Here is a 22,383-nt window from a genome sequence, read left to right as displayed (position 1 = left end):
TCTTTGAAAGAGGTATGAACAAAAGCATTAAAACCACTGTTGTTTGATCTAGCTCTGAATTTAGTGTGGTAAGAAGCGAGATTCTTTCCCAGCCACCAAATAAAAGCCCTACCAGGATTCTTAATAGAGGTTGCCCCAGCTTTGTGCCTAGATGGTGTTCCTCCTTGGGCAGACATGCCCCTTCTCCAGGATCCTGTGTTGGAGACAGGCAGCGATGCTTTTTGTCCTCCTTTCTCCGAATCTTCAGATAGCCCTGAAGGCATGGCTTTCCACTTGCCACCACTGTCTGCACTGCTCTCTAAGTCTTCTTCTGGCTTCTTCAGCTCTTCCGTGCTGCCCCAGGTCTCGTCTGATACTGAACGCTTCTCGGAATCTGTTTTCAGCTATGAGAAATGCCCATTACAAACAAAGGTTAATGGGATTTTCAAAAAAACATTATTAAATTAAGAGAGAGGAGAGTGAGTAATGAGAGTTTTTTTGTCTTTTTTTTTTTTTGGAAATACTGGGAGATTTTCCTAAACTCTATATGTACCTTTGCTTTCTAATTGTTCATTAAGTTTCAAATACACATTTTGGGTATTTGTTACTGTGCTTTAAGTTGCCAGTGAGTACCCTCTTACTCATCTTTGTATCTTCTATCTATAAGAATAAAGATCTGCTGTCAGCTTCCAACCAAAATACTCAAAGCCTAATGAAGACTTCCAGTGTTTCTGGAGAAACATTGGAGAAAGCCAAGAAGGACATTCCATTTCATGCCCATCTTTGCTTAGATGTCATCTGGAAATTCATTCAGAGTTGGGAGACTCTGAGAGAGTTGTCCAAATACAACCCCTCAACCACTGGGCTTGCGCACACAACACCCACAATTTTGGTATTGATATGTCAGACCTCAGGGGCTCAGAAGTCAGGCATTTTCCCCTTTCCCCTTTCCAAATAAGAATGTTCTCCAGCAGGTCTGGAGTCTTGACTATGGCTGCTTGGGTGAACACAGCATGCTTGGAACAAGGTGGCAGAGAGCGGAACATGTTATTTGCTCTTGTCCCTGTATAAATACACTCTGAGCAGGAGTTTTGACAAGGTTCCAGTCACTCTTGCCACACAGCAGAGAGAAATGGATTGTTTGTAACCACTAACTCCCTCCAGTGCAGTTTTCCAGAGTCTCAGGATGCATTTCAGAAAATTAATTACTAATCTTGTATGACCAGCTTAGACAAAAAGATAAACTCAATGAAATTCGGAAAAAAGAGAGGAAACAAATATAATAGCCCTCTGCACTGAGGAAACCAGATGTTTCTGAAATCCACTGGGGTGCACACAGGTATAGTTTGTGGAAAGCTTTAACTGGTGTGCACTTAGCACATTATTGGAAACAGATGAGGAATTAAGGCTCGGGAACTGTTTCCATGTGATATCAGTTGCTATTGTCAGTCAACAAATATCTTTTGACGTGTGATCTTCTAAGGTAGCCCTGACCTGACAAATCTGTAGCAATATCAAACGCTGAAGCATAAGTTCCAGCTGCAGTTCTTTTCATTGATCACAGATCTTTTGTGCAAAGCTGACTTTTATTTTGAGGGGCTAAAATGCTTATTCATCACTTTCTGCTCCCTTAACAGATGGAAGGTCGGACAAATAGCTCTTCAAGAGTGAATGCTCAATTGCACTCCTCAGATAATATGCATGGGAGGAAAAGTTATCTCTCCCTCCTTATCCTTTGCCCCTCTTCCTGGCATCTATCTTCCTTGTCTCCATATTCAGGCATCTCCAGCACTCTGAGGAAATGTGGAGTAAAGGGAATGGAGAGTAAGGAAACTGAGGAGTGAAAATCAGAGAATTTTCTCATTATCCTTGTCTGGATACCGTAAAGTGTGGGGTGGGGAAAGGAGTAGGGAAAAAGAAGAGGTAAGGGTAGACTGACAGGTTAAAGAAGTGAGAGAATACTGGGTCCAAACAGAATTAGGAACAGACGCACCAGAGAGACAGAGATGGAAAGATCAAGAATGGCAGAGGTCAAGAGAAGCAGCATGCTGAAAAGGAAAGATAATATGTTTATTGTTTTACTCTTACATTGTACTCTCCCAAGCACTCAGTACAGTGCTTTGCACAGTAAGCACTCAATAAGTAATAATAATGTTGGTATTCGTTAAGTGCTTACTATGTGCAGAGCACTGTGCTAAGCACTGGGGTAGATACAGGGTAATCAGGTTGTCACACTTGAGGCTCACAGTTAATCCCCATTTTACAGATGAGGTAACTGAGGCACAGAGAAGTTAAGTGATTTGCCCACACTCACACAGGTGACAAGTAGCAGAGTCAGAATTCGAACCCATAACCTCTTACTCCCAAGCCCAGGCTCTTTCCACTGAGCCATGCTGCTTCTCAATACGATTGAATGAATGAATGAATAATAGGTTTAGGAGTGAGAGGACCTGAGTTCTAATCCAGCCTCTGCCACTTGGCTGTGTGACTCTGGGCAAATCACTTCTCTGTGACTCAGTTATCTCATCTGTAAAATGGGGATTAAGACTGTAAACCCCATGTGGGATGGGAACAGTGTCTAACCTGATTAGTTTATATCTTCCCTAATGCTTAGAAAAGTGCCCAGCACATAGTAAGTGCTTAACAAATACAATTTTAAATGAAGGAGCAGGGAAGAAGGATAAGAGGATAGGAAGGAAAACACTTGATATTTTGATACTCAACTCTAGTCCTGCAGAACTTGTGTACATAAATATTTTTCCTTTTCCCCCATCCATAATTTATTTCAATATGTCTCTCCCACACTAAATTTTAAGCTCTTTGAAGGCAGGAACTGTGTCTACCAATATTGCATTCTCCCAAGAGCTAAGTTAAGGGTTCTGCACAATGTAAGCACTCAATGAATATGACTGACTGAATGATATACTGACTGCTGAACACAGAAAAATTGGAGAGAAACAACAGATGAAGAGCAAGGCAAAAAAAAAATTGGGAAAGGGGGAAAAGATAGGAAAAAGAAGCAGGGGAAATGAGAGAACAAAAAGAGGCTGGAGAGGTTAAGGAATATGGTAGAGATGAAAAAGGAATCCTTACCTGGGTGTTTTTCCTTGAAGGGGCTGTAATATTGGAATATGAGCTGACAGATGAGGTGGTGTTCAGGTCATCTGTGCTGAGGTTGTCTAGGGTGTCACTGAGGCCACTACTTACTGAGCTGCTATCATCCCAGCTATAAATAAAAAACAAGACAACAGCTACTTAAGAACTTCAAAAATTCAGCCACTAAATTTACAAAGGAAAGAGCAAACCATATTTATTGGGAACTTTTTGACTTAAAACTTTTACCCATACTCAACGTGTAGCATGTAAGATTGATTTTCTCCATTGGCAAGATTTTAAATAGCACTCATCCTCCTCCTCCCCTAGCCCAGCTGAGGAGACAGGCAGGCCCGTGTCTTAAAGCCATGTGTTTGCAGATAGCTTGTCCCTCTCAAAACTCCATCAGTCCTCTCCCCCATCTGCTATGGTTCACAGGTTGTGTCTGATAGGCAAAGCAGGGATTTCAGAAATTGAATAGACTGCCTCAACCTCTGAACCCACCTGTAAGGGGGTAATAGAACCTGTGAAGAGGGAGAGGAGACACTGTAGCCTGGAGGCACCCAGAGAGTACCCTGCTGCATTTAGGAATGCTGGGATCAAGGAAGTTGATCCCAAGGAGTCTGGAAGTGTGATCTTGGGTTCCGCTGTGTGCTGTTCTAGTTAAATGTGTCATCATTTAGATAGGAAACATGGCCTATTGGAAAAAGCCTGGACCTGGGAGGCAGAGGCCATGGGTTTTCATCCCAGTTCCACCACTTACCTGCCTTTTGACCTTGGTAAATTACTTTGCTTTCCTGTGCTTTGGTTCCCTCATCTGTCAAATGGAGATTCAATATCAGTTCTCCCTCGTCCTTACACTGTGAGCCCATGTGGACCTTATTATCATGTTTCTACCCCAGCACTTAGTTCAATACTTGGCACATAGTAAGTGCTTAAGAAAAAACACAATTCATTATTTACTTATTCATTTTCTTTTTCAATCGCTCACTATCCCTCTCTTTCATCTTTCCTCCTTTCTTTCCTATCTTCCTTCCTTGTTCCCTTTTATCCTTCCTACTCCAGCAAATCACACACATATGAAGACTATGAAGTAATTACTGAATGTTGAAAAACCCCATCACTACTTACATAGATGATTACAAGAGCTATTCTTTCATAATCTCTGGAGGAATATATACCAGTCTAACATTCTGAGATGAAAATCATTTTTTGTTAATAGGGAAACTGAAAATCCCATAATTTTTTTTTTAGTAAACGTCAATCCCCAAGAGAGGGCTGAAAAATGATAAGCGAAAAAAGGATTTCCAAGAGTTCTCCTGTCCCCTTGTTTATCAAGCAGCTATTCAGGGCTTTGCAGTACAATTCAAGACTAAACATCTCTAGGAACCTCTATTCAATCTTTCAGACTCAGGCCCTAAAGTAATCAGTTCTCTTACTTTCTCTTGCTGTTATCATCACCATCATCATCAGGGAAGGGAAAAGTTAATGTTGAGTACTCCACCCCCGAGTGGGGAAGTTTGCAGTAAGAACACTCTACTGAACCAATTAGAAAATGACAAAGAGCCCCACTGAGAAGATTACCCAGAAGTCAATCTATAGCCTCACTGTGACCACCAAACATGCAAAAGAAAAAATGACAAGTTTTACACCCTGAGAGACTCAGCTGCATGGTCATGCCAAGCATATGTAAGCTCAAGACTGTAAGCTCATACTCCAGACTGTGAGCTCGCTGTGAGCAGGGAACCTGTCTATCAACTCTGCTATACTGTACTCTTCCAAGTGCTCTGCACATAGAGCACTTGGTTCAATAAATACCATGGATTATGTTGCTGCTATGTAACATACAACTGGATGCTAAGCAATTATAGTAGACTGTATATGAATCAGTCAGTCAATCATATTTACTGAGCACTTATGTGCAGAGCACTGTACTAAGTGCTTGAGGGAATGGAAGTGACCATCCCCACTCTGTTCCCTGGGTGACCCTCAAGCAAGCCATAATAATAATAATAATAATAATAATAATAATGTTGGTATTTGTTAAGCGCTTACTATGTGCAGATACAGAGTAATCAGGTTGTCCCACATGAGGCTCACAGTTAATCCCCATTTTACAGATGAGGTAACTGAGAAGTTAAGTGACTTGCCCACAGTCACACAGCTGACAAGCGGCAGACCTGGGATTCAAACTCATGACCTCTGACTTCCAAGCCCGTGCTCTTTCCACTGAGCCAAGCCATAGGGAGAAGATGGTGATCCTGGCCATGGGGCAGAGGTTCGCTGAGGGAAGCAGGAAATAAGCCTCAGCTTTGTTCACACAGTGGATTTACCTTGCTGAGGGAGAGTGGGCGAGGACCTGTTGGGGATGTAAACTTAATCTGCTCTGTGCTCGTCCGGGAACCATAGGTGTAGGTCACTGATGTGGAACCTGGGGAGGAGTTGCTGGTCATTCTGGCTAGCAATGATCTTGATCCGTATTTATCGAGCACCACCAGAGTATTGGGCATTGTACTGGGAACTTGGGAGCATACTTTTTGTCATTTTCTTTAATGGCAGTATGTTCAGCAAAGGCAGAGATCATGTCTCCTAAATTTATTGTATGCTACAGACACTTAAGCAATGCTATGCGATTCCTATGCTACATTGTACGAAACTCTAGAATTAGAAAAGACTGTTTTGCCCTCATTTGACTTTACAATTGTTTTGTAGTGAGCTCCGTGTGGGACAGGGACTGTGTTCAGTCCGCTTGCATTATATGTTTGGCTTAGTGGCAAGAGCACAGGCTTGCGAGTCAGAGGATGTGGGTTCTAATCCCAGCTCCACCACTTGTCTGCTGTAAAGTCTTGGAAAAGTCATTCACTTTCTGTGCCTCAGTTACCTCATCTGTAAAATGTGGATTAAGACTGTGAGCCCTAAATGGGAGAACCTGATTACCTTGTAACTTCCCCAGCACTTAGACCAGTGCTAGGCACTTAGTAAGTGCTTAACAAATACCATCATCATCATTATTATTACCTCAATGATTAATATAATGCTTGGCACACAGTAAGCGCTTAACAAATGAATAGTTCTTGGCTCAATGTAAGCTCATTGTGGGCAGAGAATGTGTCTGTTTATTGTTGTATTGTACTCTCCCAAGTGCTTAATACAGTGCTCTGTACATAGTGAGCACTCAATAAGTATGATTGAATGAACGAATGAATACCTCAAAAAAACCAACAACGAAACAGCAGTCTTATTCTGAAGATGACCACATTGATTTTTAAAAGAAAGAAACGGGCTTAATTCATACAAGGCAAGCCAAAGATCTTTTGAAAATATTCTTAGTATTCTAGAACTATGAGACTTTGGAAGCAGTTTAGAGCAAAGAAAGATTCTCTGAGTCCCACAGAGAATGTAAAATGTAATCTACATCTGGACCTATCCTTTTCTTGCATTTTGTCAGAGGCCAGAGAGAGAGAGTTTAAGTAATTCTTGCACTTTCAACTTAAAGAGATTTTTTTTTAAGAAATGTCTACGTAAGAAAAGAAAATGTTTCCTGGGGTCAGATGTGCAAGTGATGGGTCACTAATAAAAAGACACTTTGGGAGCCTTGGTTGACACGTTATATTTATTTTTAGGTCACTGGCCATTTATCCTGAAATAGCTTGAAATGGACTCAGGCTGTGACAAAGGAAATAATTGTTTCTATTAAAAGCTGCCACCATTCTGAAGCGTGGTACCAGGAAATGTACAGTTAAGTGCACCACTCAGTAATGGTTACTTAGCAACCGCATACGTACTAACTTGGATTTGTCAAAGGCTAAGACTCAAATTAGCAATGGCCTTTGTGACAATAACAGTATATTTAAGGACCATAAAAGTAAGTTACAGGATTTCATTTTTGCCATTCATTATAAGACCATATTTAAATATATCTTCTCCATCACTGTCAAATTTAAATGAAGAACAATTTATGAACACAATGCTTTCCTTCTTGATTCTCTATATTTACCTTGAAAATTTCCTTCTTTAAGCAAGCACCTTGTCTAAAAGTACAGACCTTTTGTAGCTACAATTTTCACCCTTTTAGCATTTGTCTATTTTGATAAACAGGTAAGCATCGTACATGAACTAGTAACCAGAACCTATTCAAGGATTACTTTAAGAGCCTAATGAAATACCCTAATGTGTTCACCTGTTCCAGTACTAACAAGTTTAACTTCAGGGTCCTGAGATGTAGTTTAACAAGACTAAGCAGTATGTGGACATTTCCTATCTTTATCCAGGCTTTGGATTTAAAACACAAATAAATTGGGTTGGACACAGTCCGTGTCCCACATGGAGCTCACAGTCTCAATCCCCATTTTGGAGATGAGGTAAGGGAGGCATGGAGAAGTGAAGTGATTTGCCCAAGGTCACACAACAGATACGTGGCAGAGCCGGGATCAGAACACATGACCTTCTGACTCCCAGGGCCACACTCTATCCACTACACAGTGTTGAAAAGCAGCGTTGCTCAGTGGAAAGAGCATGGGCTTGCGGTCATGAGTTTGAATCCCGGCTCTGCCACTTGTCAGCTGTGTGACTGTGGGCAAGTCACTTAACTTCTCTGTGCCTCAGTTACCTCATCTGTAAAATGGGGATTAACTGTGAACCTCACGTGGGACAACCTGACTACCCTGTATCTACCCCAGCACTTAGAACAGTGATCTACACATAGTAAGCGCTTAACCAATACCAACATTATCATTATTGTCTAAAATAAATATAACTAATTTTGAAGTGTAGTTTACTTTTAAGAATCAGAAAATGAATCTCAGAGAAACTATCCTTAGACTCTATCTTTCTCTTTAAAGAGCTAGAAGAATAGGAAAGATTTCAATCTTTCACTATTTTGCATCTTAACTTTATGGAAAAAATGAACATTAGAGAAAGCTTACATTTTCTAAATGGAACTTGTATTTGTCAAAAGACTTCCAAATAATTAGCTTCCTTGAAACTTATATGGATACATTTAGTAGTTTCCCAAAACCAGGTTTTTGAGACTGTCTTTTTTTATATATTAATCAGTGGTAAATATTATTTCCAAAATTATCTTACATGAAAAGAGAGGAGGGTTAGAGTCAGTAAACTGGCTGAGACCAAGAACCACCAGTATGCAAATTGTTAAATTGATAAACAAATAAAATACAATCAAGGTACCTAGATTTTGATGTTTTTTTCCTCACAGAATATTCTCAATCAAATGGTTCTATTTTATTTCCCTTGAATATGATTTATTCTCATTTGGCTAGGAAAGGAAATGTCAAAATACAAAATTGTTTTGGGATATTCATTACACATGATCAGAGAATATATTCTGGTCTCAGTTATTCAGAGCCATTCCAAATACATGGAATATTCTGGGGCAAATTTTTTACTTTGGACTAAAGTCTAGTTTTGTTTCAGATCTAAGTTTTATCCATAGGTTGACATTCATTAATTTTCCTAACCTCGATAAAATGAGCACTGTTTTAGGAAGGTCAAGAGAAACGTTCACTGGCCTGAAGTGTTAGCAAAGCTGGGTTCTTTTCTTTTTTGTCAATGATAACAGCCATGGTCTGGTAAATTGATTTTATAACATGACTCTACCACTTATCTGCTCCATAATCTGGGGAAAGTCACCCAACTCCTCTGCACTTCAATTTCCCCATCTATAAAATGTTTATTTTGTTAATTTTGTTAATGAAATGTACATCGCCTTGATTCTATTTAGTTGCCATTGTTTTTACGAGATATTCTTCCCCTTGACTCTATTTATTGCCATTGTTCTTGTCTCTCTGTCTCCCCCGATTAGACTGTAAGCCCGTCAAATGGCAGGGACTGTCTCTATCTGTTGCCGACTTGTTCATTCCAAGCACTTAGTACAGTGTTCTGCACATAGTAAGCGCTCAATAAATACTAGTGAATGAATGAATGAATGAATAAAATGGGGAATAAGACTGTGAGCCTTATGTGGGACAGGGACTGTGTCCAAACCAACTATCTTGTACCTACCCCAGTGCTTAGTACAGTTCTTGGCACATAATAAGTACTTTACAAATACCAAAAGAAAAAAAGGGTTATAAGAGGATTAAGAAAGTTCTCTAAGTCATATATAAATATTTTAACTGTAATATTATGACATACTGTGAAGGAAAGAGGTCCAGGGCATCATTCATCATCAATCATCCATCATCATCCAACATCATTTGGAAATACACTTTTTCTCAGATTCATGATCTTTTCATAGTAATACCATAAATGGTTTTGCCAAATATATTAAAATATCTGGGATGACAGAAAGTCTTGCTACATGACAGGAATCCATCAGTATTACCTTCTGAAATAAGTTTAGCATGGGGGTGTTAAGCCATTTACCAGACCTACTTAACTTCAACAGTTGTTTCATTATACCTAGACATAAAAACAGTATGTCACTCACTGTTTGAAGAACCACTCCTATTGCTTCCCCACATATTTTAGCACTTATAAAGATGTAAAGATGGTAGGGAAGCAGGGTAGCTTAGTGGGAAGAGCACAAGCCTTGTAGTCAAAGGACATGGGTTCTAATCCCACCTCTACCATGTGCCTGCTATGTGATCTTGGACAAGTCACTGTACTCTTCTGGGCCTCAGTTCCCTCATCTGCAAAATGGGGATTCAACACCTGTTCTACCTCCTACTTAGACTATAAGCCCCAGGTGGAACCTGAATACCTTGTATCTACCTCAGTGATTAGTACAGTGCTTAACAAATAGCAAGTTCTTAACAAATATCACAATTATGATAAATTGAACCAGGTCGCCTCATCAGCTACGGTGCCACAGAAATCTTAGACAAAGTGGTGGATTTGCATTTGTAATGACTATGTGTCAACCACTATTCTAAGTGCTGGGGTAGCTACAAGCTTATCTGGTTGGATACAGTCCCTGTCCTGTGGCTCATTGGAAAGAGCCTGGGTTTTCGGAGTCAGAGGTTATGAGTTCGACTCCCGGCTCTGCCCCTTGGCAGCTGTGTGACTGTGGGCAAGTCACTTAACTTCTCCGTGCCTCAGTTCCCTCATCTGTAAAATGGGGATTAAAAGTGTGTGAGCCCCACGTGGGACAACCTGATTACCCTGTATCTCCCCCAGCTCTTAGAACAGTGCTCGGCACCTAGTAAGCGCTTAACAAATACCAACATTTATTATTTTTTTATATGGGGCTCACAGTCTTAATCCTTACTTTACTGTTGAATAACTGAGGCCCAGAGAAGTTAAGTGACTTGCCCAAGGGCCCACAACAGACAACTGGGGAGCTGGGATTAGAATCCAGGTACTTCTGACTCCCAGGCCCGTGCTCTATCTACTAGGTAATGCTGCTTCCCTATTTAAACTTTTCATATACACATGACACAGCTGACAAGGAAGAGGGGCTGTTGCAATGTAGCAACAAGTTGGAAGCAAGCAAAGCAGCAGGGGAACAAAGAGAAATAAAGGGGCAGAAGAGAAGAGTGATTTTTAAGAATGGAAAAGTTGTCATCTGAGGTTTTCTGTAGAGTGGCAAATCAACTAATATATGGTCCCTGCTGAGTTAGTGAAACTTCAATCTGCAACAAATATAACCCTAAGACCACAGAGAGAAGTAGTGTGGCTGAATGGAAACAGCACAGGCCTGGGACTCAGAACGACCTGTGTTCTAATCCGAGTTCTGCCGCTTGTCTGCTTTTTGCCCTTGAGCAAGACACTTTACTTTTCTGTGCCTCAATTCTGCCTTCTGAAAAATGGGGATTAAGACCGGGATGTGGGATATGGGCCATATCCAACCTGAAGAGGTCGTTGGGGAGGCAATGTGGCGCTGTGGAAGAGCTGCAGACCTGAAAGCTGGAAGTCCTGGGTTCAAATCCCACCTCTGACACCTGTTCCTTGTGAGGCCTTGGGAAAGTGACTTAACCTCCCCATGCCTCAGTTTGCCCAGCTGTAAATTGGGGATAATACCTAAACCCTTTCTTGTAGGGGTGTTGCAAGGAATAAATAACTAATGTAAGGTGCTTTGGAAATAAACGTGCCACCACCTAGAAATGCGGGTAATTTGTTTTTGGGGGGGGGGGAGGGGAGAAAGCAGCATAGCCTAGTGGCAAGAGCACTGGCTTGGGAGTCAGAGGTCATGGGTTCTAATCCCGACTCCACCACCACTTGTCTACTGTATTACTGTATGATCTTGGGTAAGCTCTTCACTTCTCTGTGCCTTAGTTACCTCGTCTGTAAAATGGGGATTGAGAGTGTGAGTCTCATGTGGGACAGAGACTGTGTCCTACCTGATTACCTTGTATCTACCCCAGCCCCTAGAACATTGTTTGGTGCATAGTAAGCAGTAAGACCTTAATAGATTCCAGAATAATAACAATAATAATAATTACCTCAGAACTTTAGAACAATGCCTAGCACATAGAAAGTGCTTAACAAATACCATTAAAAAAAAAATGATACCCTGTTCCTCCCTGGAGAACTGAGTTCGGGTGCTATTGATGTCTTTTTGATGTCCAGGATAGTAACAGGGAGCCTACAAGCCCAAGACACAGATATGGATTCCCTGAAACCGGAAAAGTTCCCAGCTGAACTCCTTGCTAAATCTGCTAGGGATGGATGCATAAACGAATGGCAGCCGAATCTTTGAGAACCTGTAACCCTGTTTATTCCCAGGTCATGGGTAACTGAAACCACTGATGCCCTAAACTGGAGAAGATGGATAATTGATAATAATAATAATGACAATAATAATAATAGTAATGTGTGTTCAGGGCTTGTTATCTGTCAAGCACTGTATTAAGTTCTGGGGCAGATACAAGATAATCAAGTTAGAGACAGTCTGTTCCATCTGGGATCACAGTCTGAGAAGGAGGAAGAACAAGTATTTTAGACTCTATTTTACAAAGGAGAAGATTAAGGCACAGAGAAATTAAGTGACCTGCCCAAGGTCACAGAGTGGGCAAGTGGAAGACCTGGGATTAGAACCGGATCCCCTGAATCCCAGGTCAATGGTCTTCCCAACTAGACCATGCTGCTTCCCAATCAATCCTTCCCCAGAATCTCCACTGTAACAGGTATGCATGTTAATCCTGCTTTGACTATAAATGGGCTCTGCATTAAGGATCAGGATTCCCATATTTTCCTCTGATACTGTTGTCACCATCTCTAGGGGTCTAAAATGGGTAGCTGTAACTTGAGCTACGTTTTTGGGATACTGAACTTCGCTATGGATAACTTGGGGTAGATTGAATTATCGAGTGAATAACATTAATGAAAATCCAACTTCCTTTGATGTGGATTAAAATCTCCCCAACAGTCCATGTGGAATTAAAAACTCTTCAGGATTATCTCACATTTGCTAATGAGTAACTGCCTGCTGTGTTGCTAATGAGCAACTGCCAGTCAGCTCCTTGTGGACAGGGAACGTGTCTGTTATATGGAAGGGTTGTACCCTCCCAAGCAATTAATATGGTGCCCAGTATACAGTAAACTCTCAATAAATATGATTGAATGAATGAATGAATAAATATGATTGATGTATTGATCGATTGAAAGATTCAGAAGTAACTTTATTGGCACAATCTAGGCCCACCTTGTAGTCAAAAAAAGATGATTAACTCCAATCATGGTTGAACTTCCATGCCCAAAATAGACATACCAACACTCTTTGTCAAACCTTTTCAGATTAACAATGATGACAAGCTGGTGTTAGCAGTTAATTTCAATTTTCCTTTTCAGCATGCAAACTCTTCCTTTTTATCACTGGATCTGAGTTTGATGACTCACCCCAAGCAAATTTCAACCTTTGAGTGTTTCATGCATTTCTGAAATAGCATTTCCCTTTGTGATACGGAAATGCCATTACAGATTATTTTGTAAGTAACTCAAGGCTTTACCGTTGGATCAGGAAAAGACTGAGTACTCTGGGTGGTGAAGGGGGTGAGTACTCAAAGTTTAGGTGACTTAAATGTGCCAAAGTGGCAGTATGGAAGATGGAGGGGGAAATAAGATGAGAATGTGAGAAATTAATCAAGTGAGGTAGCCAGAAACTTCAGTCAGTGGAATTTATTGAGTTCCTTCCATGTGCAGTGTACTGTATTATTATGTTTGGGAAAGTACAGTACGACAGTGTTGGTAGATGTGTTCCTTGCCCTCAAGAGCTTATAGTTTAACGGGACCCAGCCATTTAAATGAATTATGGATGTGTACATAACTGCTGTGGAGAAGAGGGTGGGCTGAATATCAAGTGTTTAAAGGGAACAGATCTAAGTTCACAGACAATACAGAAGGAAGAGAAATTTGGGGAAATGAGGTCTTAGTTGGGGAAGGCCTCTTGGAGGAGATGTGATTTTTAGGTGGTCTTTGATGGTAAGGAGAGGAGTGGTTTTTTGGATATAAAACGGGAATGAGTTCCAAGACAAAGGGAGGATGTGGGCAAGGGCTTGGTGGCGAGTTAGATGAGATTGAGGTACAGTGAGTAGTTTGGTTTTAGAGGAGTGAATTGTGCAGGCTGGGTCATAATAGGAAATCAGCTAGGTAAGATAGGAGGGTTAAGGTGATTGAGTGCTTTAAAGCATATGGAGGGAGTTTCTATTTTGTACAGAGATGGATGGGTAACAGTTGGGTTCTCAAGGAGTGGGGAGAGGTGTCCTGAAGTTTTTTGTTTGTTTGTTTTTAAGAAAAATGAGAGTGAAATATGGACTGGATTAGGCAGATACAGGAAGTAGGGAGGGCACCAAGGAGACTGTTTCAGTAGTCAAGGTGGGATATGATCAGTGTTTGTATCAGCATAGTAGCAGTTTTAGTGGAGAGAAAAGGATGGATTTTAGCGATGTTGTGAAGGTAGAACTGATAGGATTTAGTGACATTAAATATGTGGGTTAAATGAGAGAAATAAGTCAAAGAAAATGCCAAGGTGATGGGCTCGTGAGACAGGAAGGATGTGGAGCTGTCTCCAGGAATGGGAAAGACAAGGGAAAGACAGGGTTTGGCTGGGAAGAAGAAGAGTTCTGTTTTAAACATGTTAAGTTTGAGAAATCGATAGGACATCCAAGTAGATATGACCTGAAAGCAGGAAGAAACAATAATAATAATAATAATAATAATAATAATAATGGTATTTAAGTGCTTACTATGTGCCAAGCACTGTTCTAAGTGCTGGGGTAGATACAAGATAGTTCAGGTTGTCCCACGTGGGGCTCACAGTCTTAATTCCCATTTTACTGATGAGGTAACTGAGGCACAGAGAAGTTAAGTGACTTGCCCAAGATCACACAGCCTCTGATTCCCAAGCCCATGCTCTTTCCACTAAGTCATGCTGCTTCTCTGGAAATGCGAAACTAGAGAGAAAGTCACGGCTGGAGAGGTGGTTTGGGGAATCATCTGTGGACAGATGGTAGTTTAAGCTATGAGAGTAAATGAGTTCTCTAAGAGAGTGGGTGCAGATGGAAAATAGAAGGGGGCCAAGAAATAAGCCTTGAGAGACTGCATAAAGTTAGATGCAGAAAAGGACTCTGTGAAGAGGAGTGAGAGAGATAGAACCAAGAGAGGACAGGGTCAATGAGATTAAGTTTAGATAATGTTTCAAGGAGAAGGGTGTGATCCTCAGTGTAGAGTTGAGGAGTAGAGGGTATTGGATTTGGCAATAAGTAGGTCACTGGTGACCTAAGGGAAGGAAGTTTCTCTGGGGTAAAGGGGCTGGAAGCCTGATTGGAGGGGGTCAAGGAAAGAACTGGAGGAGAGAAGGTAGAGGCAGTGGGTACAGACAATTTGCTCAAGGAGTCTGAGAGCAATGGTAGGAAGGAGATAGGGTGATAACTGGGGGGAAATGTGGGGTCATGAGAGGTTTTTTTTTTAGGATAGAGATAACAAGAGCATGCTTAAAAGCAGTGGGGAAGAAACTGTTGGGAAGTGAATGGTTGAAGATGGAGATAAGGAAGGGAAGAAGGAAGGGAGTAAGTATTTTCATAAGGGGCAAAGATATGGGGTTGGATATGTAGATGGAGAGGGTGGGTTTTGAGAGAAGACAGATCTCCTCTTAGATGCTCCTGGGAAAGATGGGAGAGCTATAAAAGGGGAAGGAGAAGGGAGGGACTGGAGACGAGCAGAAGAGATTTCAGGGAGATCATATCTCATCTTCAATAAAGTATATGGTCAGATCATTAGGGGAAAGAGCTGATGGAGTGACAGGGGTTATGGTAAACACGTGAAACATTTGGTACAGACATGGGCATGGGAGTCAATAAGAAAGGAGAAATAATGTTGCCAGGCAGAGGAGAGGGCAGAATGAAAGCAGGTTGAAGGCATTCATTCAAAAAGTGCCGTAGCAGGTAACTGCACCAAAGATAACATGCAAATGACTGCACTTTACTGACAAAAAGCTTAAAAAACTGAGGACATGATGGTAGTCATTAAGTGCCTATTATGTGTCAAGCACTGTTTTAAACACTGGAGTAGATACAAGTCAGTCATGTTGGACACAGTCCGTCTGCCCATGGGGCTCACACTCTTAATCCCCATTTTACAGATGAGGTAGCTGAGGCCCAGAGACATGAAGTGACTTGCCCAAAATCACACAGCAGACATGCTGCAAAGCTGAGATTAGAACCTGGGTTCTTCAGAATTCCAGGCCCATGCTCTAGCCACTAAGTCACACTGCTTCTCTGTATTTCTGTACAGGGAAGTCATACCTACAAACTGAAAGTCTTCACCCAACCTCAGTGCTATCACAGCAATCTGTTAACTAGGTAAAAACTGACCAGCTATGCAACAGTAGACAAGGAAGGAGAAAATTGAATAGGGATTGCCAGCATTGTCTTTAAGAGATTGTCAAGTAGGAAAATTTGGTCTTAGTCTCCAGGCCACACAAAGTTTACAGAGCTATTGTGCTGTGCATCCTCTCTCTGGTTCTTATATCTACACACTAATAAACACTACATTAAATTCCTTGAGCAGTTGCATCAGTATCATTTAGAGATTAGACTGGACTTGTAAAGGCAAGTTTAGGATCAGCATGCAGCATGGCCTAGTAGAAAAGTCCACAGGCCTGGGAGTTGAGGACCTGGGTTCTACACCTGTCTGCTGGGCTACCTTGGGCAAATCACTTAACTTCTCTGTGCCTCGATTACCTCATTTGTAAAATGGAGATTCCAATACCTGTTCTCTCTTTCTCTTAGACTGTGAGGCCCATGTGGGATAAGGGACTGTTTCCAACGTGCTTTTCTTATATCTACCACATTGCTTGGCACACAGCAAGCTCTGAAATAAGACAATTGTTACCATCACAAACAACAAAGTGATACATTGCTCACAAACATCAAAAAGCTGCATCTCTATCCAAGTATTAATACAAGAAATATAGATGTTTGTTCAATTCAGAGAAATCTTTACAGTTCAGTGACTTCTGAGGAAGTAAACAAATTTACTTTTGAATATGATAAATAGAGAGAATGAGTGTATTTACCCACTTGTAGACTCTCTGATATAACACAACAATGACCTGGGGTTTAAAATAGAAGAATTGCCCTTTTACAATGCTGTTCACTTTTATATGCTATTTTACGCCTTATGATCTACGGATACTTAAAAATGTCCATGGTTCAGATTCCAACGAGTTATGGCATTTGATTCAGTACAAAAGAAACAGAAACTCCAACCCCCTAAGAGATTTAAAGTGTCTGACTTAAGGACCTTTCTGTGTTTTACAACCACCTTTTGATAGGGGAATATAGCTTCAAAGCTGCTTTTAAATATCAAAAAAGAGACTGTTAAAGCATTTTCAAAGTGTTTTACAGCTACCACTGTCCTAATAAAAGTGCTGAACAGAAATGACAACAGGTTGGTCCAAAATCATCAGGAATTCTCACTATGAAGTCTGTTTCCTTTTCTCTGCCCTGCAACTATTTGAAATTTACACCCAAAAGCTGAGACCATGAGTGACTTTTGCCAATATAATAACTTGCCAATTATTTTATATTTAGTGGTAAAGCTGGGACTAGAATGTGGTCTTCTGACTGTAGCCTTGAGCTCTTTCCATTAACTCATGTAATGATTCTCCCACAATTCTGTAAGCTTTTCTTCTTATAACCAATATGGAACTACTTCCATTTGAAGCCTTATAGCTTTCCATGCCACACTTGAGTTGAAGAGATGAAAATTAGATCCAGTGCCTTGACTAGTTTTGACTAGAGTGGGGGGCATTATCCCAAGGGTTTCTACATTCAAGCATCTTATTCTTTCACCCCAAAATCAAGCTTGTTTTTAAAATATTCATAAATAGGAATAGTTTGCTCAGACTGAGCAAGTGGTCTTTTGGTGAATTGTAAAACAGATATTCTACCAAAGTTGTGATGCAGGATGTAAACTTTCTTATGGGTGAACTTGATGACAAAGATGATAATAATAATGTTAATAAAAGTAACGAAAAATTAGAATTTAATAGGAGTATTTCAAGCCAATGGAGAATTGTGTGAGGCTGTGATTGGTAAATGTGTGTTTTGGCTAGTGTGTTCACCATGGCTTTTGCAAGGAAATAGGTCCTGCCCTTTGATTCTCTGGCCAAAGGCAAGAACCGGACAAATTCTTATAAACTCCTTGAGGAAAGGGACCAACTCTATTGTATTGTACTGTGATATGCACACAGCAAGTGCTCAGTAATACCACTGATTGATTGACTGATAAATTACTGTCCCTCAGACCCAATGGGGACAAGAATTGTGTCAAATCCAAGCATACTATATCTATGCCAGCATTTAGCACAAAGCTTCTCCTCAGCTCTCAAAGAAGGATGCTGGATGCTGATGCTGGACTGAGGATCCAATGGTCCAGGTCTGTCATGCACTCCCTCCTTCCCTCAACTCCCTCCTTTCAACAGTTAAAGTTCCTGTTTGACAGACTAAAAGCTCCCCAGCAGTTCTGGGTAACTAGTTATTATGAATCGATTGACCAATCAATGATATTTATTGAGCACTTAGTTGATGCAGAGGACTATACTAAGTACTTGGGAGAGTACAGTATAACAGTGTGTGTACACGTGTTCCCTTCGCACAACTAGTCTGCAGTTCACAATCTAGGTGTCCCAATTTAGGGTTAAACTCTGTGCCTAGGGATGCTAAAGAGTGAAATGAGTTTTTACTGGGGGAGAACCAAAGCACATCTATTTGGGGCAAATTTACAGAAGAAAATGTATTTTCCATGCTACATCAAACCTGGTTTGAACTCACTTGTTCACGCATAGTAAGCATTTCCATATGGCAAGGGTTTAATAATACTAATAATGATGGTATTTGTTAAGCACTTACTAGTCACTTGATTTCTCTGTGCCTCAGTTCCCTCATCTGTAAAATGGGGATTAAAACTGTGAGCCCCACTTGGGACAACCTGATCACCCTGGATCCCTCCAGTGCTTAGAACAGTGCTTTGTACATAGTAAGCGCTTAACAAATACCACCATTATTATTATTATTATTATTATTATGTGCTAAGCACTCTTCTAAGCACTAGGGTAGATAAAAGTTAATCAAGTTGTCCCACGTGGGGCTCACAGTCTTAATCCACATTTTACAGATGAAGCAACTGAGGCACACAGAAGTTAAATGACTTGCCCAAAGTCACACAGCTGACAAGTGGAAGAGCTGGGATAAGAACCCATGACTTCTGACCCCCAAGTCCAGGCTCTTTCCACTAAGTCATGCTGCTTCTCAGCAGTTTAATCAATCAGTGGTATTTATTATGCATTTACGGAGTGTTTTACTTTCTCTATGTGGATGATTCCCAAATCTCCATCTCCAGGCCTGATCTTCCTCTTTCTCCTTGTATTTCCTTCTGCCTCCACTGATGAGGATGATATTTGTTAAGTGTTTACTATGTGCCAGGCACTGTACTAAACACTGGGGTGGTTACAAGCAAATCAAGTTGGACTCAGTCCCTGTCCCATGTTGGGCTCACAGCCTCATTCTCCATTTTACAGATTAGGTAACTGAGGCACAGAGAAGTAAAGTGACTTATCCAAGGTCACAGAACAGACAAGTGGTGGAGCTGGAATTAGAACCCATGACCTTATGACTCCCAGCCTCGTGCTCTATTCACTTTGCCATCCTGGGATGTCCTGCCAACACCTCAAGCTTAGAATGCCCGAAACAGAACTCCTCATCTTCCCACTCAAACCCTGTCCTCCCCCTGAATTTCCATCTCTGTAGACGGCACCACCATTCTCTGTGTCCCAGCTTTATAACCTTGGTGTTACCCTCGACTAATGTCTCCCACTCAACCCACATATTTGATGTCACCAAATCCTGTCAGTTCATTCTTCACAACACCGCTAAACTCTTCCCATTCCTCTCCAACCAAACTCTCACCATGCTGATCCAAGTACTTATCCTACTCACCTTGACAACTGTGTCAGCCTCCTTGCTGACCTCTCTGCCTCCTGCCTACCCCTACTCAGTCTGCTGCTCAGATGATTTTTCTAAAAAAAATCAGTTCTTGTTTTCCCACTCCACAAGAACCTTCAATGGTTGCCCATCCACCTCTGCATCAAACAAAAAATCCTTACTAGTTACTGGTTTTAAAGCATTCAGTCACCTTGCATCAGTCTTTTTGCTGACCTCCTAGCCTCCTATCTCTCCCCACTCCAGTCCCCATTTCACTCTGTTGCCCGGATCATTTTTTTATCAAAACATTCACGAGATGTCTCCCTACTCCTCACTATTGGCTTTAAATTACTCAATCACCTTATCCCGTCCTACCTCACCTCGCTACTCTCCTACAACCCAGCCTGCATACTTTGCTTCTCAAATGCTAATCATCTCACTGTAGCTCCATCTTGTCTATCTCGCAGCACTGATCCCTTGCCCATGCTCTGCCGTTAGTCTGGAACCCCTTCCCTCCTCAAATCTGACAGACAATGACTCTCCCCCTCTGCAAAGCCTTCAAAGCCTATTGAGGACACATCTCCAAGAGGCCTTCCCTGACTAAGCACCCTCTTCCTCTTCTCCCACTCTCTTCTGCATTGCCCAGACATGCTCCCTTTGTTCTTCCCCCTTTCCAGCCCCACGCCTATGTAAATATCTGTAATTTATTTATTTGTATTAACATATGTTTATCCACCTCTAGACTGTATGCTTGTTGTGGGCAGGAAATGTGCCTGTTTAATGTTGGACTGTGCTCTCCCAAGTACTTAGTATAATGTTCTGCACACAGTAAGTGCTCAATTAATACTACTAAATGAATGACTGAAAGTGCTCAATTAATACTGCTGAATGAATGAATGAATGAATGAATGAATGAATGAATGAATGACTCCCAGGCCCAGGCTCTTTCTAGTGGGACATGTTGTTTCTCCTTTAAACTAAAAGAGAATTTCAGAAGGGAATCATTTTTAGCAGTCTCCTGATTAAGCTCTGCCCTCTTAAAACAACAAAAATGTTTATACATTTACGGGGCATATGTGCAGATTTCATATATCCTTATTTGTATTTGATAATTTTATGTTAGACACTCCAGTTGGAGTATAAGCTGCTCTTAGGCAGGGAACATGCCTATTGCTTCATTTTTATGTCCCAAGTTCTTGAAACAGTGAGTATACTATATTCATTAGGTTCAAATAAATTAATCACTACATACAAGCATTCAAATACGAGAGTGAACACACACAAAGAGAACATGGCCACAGTCCTGTGGACATTCAGAAAAAAAATTCCTATAAGCTACTGCCTGTTCGTGAGCCCTTAAAGGATATTTCAAACCCACAGAATTCAGTTTTCAAGAGCCTGTCCCAATTATGCAATAGAAAATGCTCATCCTTTTTAAATTGAAAGATAATTTAAGACCAGAAACCCTGTTCCTGTAGTCTCTAAATAAAACTTTACACATAAAAAAAAGTTTATACATTGTCTAAATCAGTAAAAATATTATTAAAAAGGTGAAAAGAGCTTCTGGATTCACTAAGGTTTGGAATCTAGTTCCCTAAATCCCTTTTAAAACCACTTCTCCCACTTGGGCGTAAACAATAAATGAAGAAAAGAAAAATTGTAAATGCAGTCTGCTATACTAGTGTGAAGTCAGGTCACTAAAGTACTTGAGAAAAGTTACTTTCATATACAAACTCAGTATGCCTTTTAAGAGAAGCCTGGAGTTCTCTGGGTGAATTGTTCCACTCCAAACTCTTAATGACTACTCTTCTAAGCACATTCTCTCAGTGCTCATCAGTTCAAATGATCAGAATAAAGAATAAGAACTCCGTTTGGGGGCAATCAGGAAAAATGCATACAAAGAAGTGGCTTGAAAGATTAGCTAAAAATATATTATTTTTAAGATTGTGAACCTTTGCTTTCTGTGGAATCTAAGCTGCAATATTACAGTATCCTCCTTAATCAAAAGACCTATTGGTCTGAACTATTGAACTATTTTCTATGATCTGAAAGCAATTTATTGCATTTGAAAATATAAATATCTCAACATACATACAGTTTGCCTTTGACTTATTAACCGTTAAGAGTGATAGAGTTTTTTTCAGATATATTCTCTGGATTCAGCTAAAAGATGATTTTTTTTAAACTGAAATTTGTGAAAAATCCATATGTGATCTTGAAAAAGAAATATTTTTAGATAAACAGTAACCCCTAAGAGCTTCTTCATATACTTAAAAGAAGAGAGACTTTCAGCCTATACTTAGTCCTCAATGGAGAATTTTTTATAAATGTATCAGGGACCCAAGAAAGTATTATTATTATTTGCAGTAGTAGTTTTAACAGTGGAAGTTCAAATAGTATTATCTTACGCCGTCGGGTCGTCTTCGACCCTTAGCGACGCTCTGCACACAGTAAATGAACGATAAATACGACTGACTGACCAACTGAGAGGATTTCCAGCCTGGTAACGTGACAGGCAGATTTTATGGTTGTGAAAATGCCCCTGCGGACTCCACTGCTAATGTGCCACACTTTGCAACAGCAGCTCTTCTGGATATCAGGCTGGAAAATGGCATGGAGAGCACGTGACCCTCAGGGTATCTGCCACTGCAGCATCTCCAGAGGTTCGATCCCTCCTCCTCAGAAGCTCTTTCCCAATCTGGAATCCAGGGTCTAAGGATCAAAAGGGGCATCTACACTGGTCCTGGATCCCACTCAAAGTGGGAAAAACCCAAGAGACAATGAGGACCAAAGAAGCCACACCTCAGTGTCTAGGAGCCAAAGGTGGAGATAGCATCAATTTTTTTTAAATGGTAGTCTTAAGCACTTACTATGTGCCAGGCACTGCCTTAAGTGGTAGGGGGAAATGCAAGCTAATCAGGTGGGACAC

The 22,383-nt window shown here is 40.8% G+C and overlaps 1 protein-coding gene across 7 annotated transcripts in view; it reads right to left on the bottom strand.

The window, feature by feature from the left end:
• The window catches only part of NAV3 (neuron navigator 3), a 617,057-nt gene that overhangs the window by 116,845 nt on the left and 477,829 nt on the right, over positions 1 to 22,383 (bottom strand). For all 7 annotated transcript variants that reach the window (XM_039914053.1, XM_029078987.2, XM_029078989.2 and 4 more), the window contains 2 exons: positions 3,073 to 3,205; positions 113 to 383 (listed from right to left, as the gene is read on the bottom strand). In XM_039914053.1, the coding sequence (XP_039769987.1) occupies positions 113 to 383; positions 3,073 to 3,205 (404 nt within the window). The remainder of the gene's footprint in view (positions 1 to 112; positions 384 to 3,072; positions 3,206 to 22,383) is intronic.

This window comes from Ornithorhynchus anatinus, chromosome 14 (genome assembly GCF_004115215.2).
Source record: "Ornithorhynchus anatinus isolate Pmale09 chromosome 14, mOrnAna1.pri.v4, whole genome shotgun sequence".
Lineage (NCBI taxonomy): Eukaryota > Metazoa > Chordata > Mammalia > Monotremata > Ornithorhynchidae > Ornithorhynchus > Ornithorhynchus anatinus.
The sequence above is the reverse complement of the archived record's forward strand: the minus strand, read 5'-3'. Positions and strand labels throughout refer to the sequence as shown.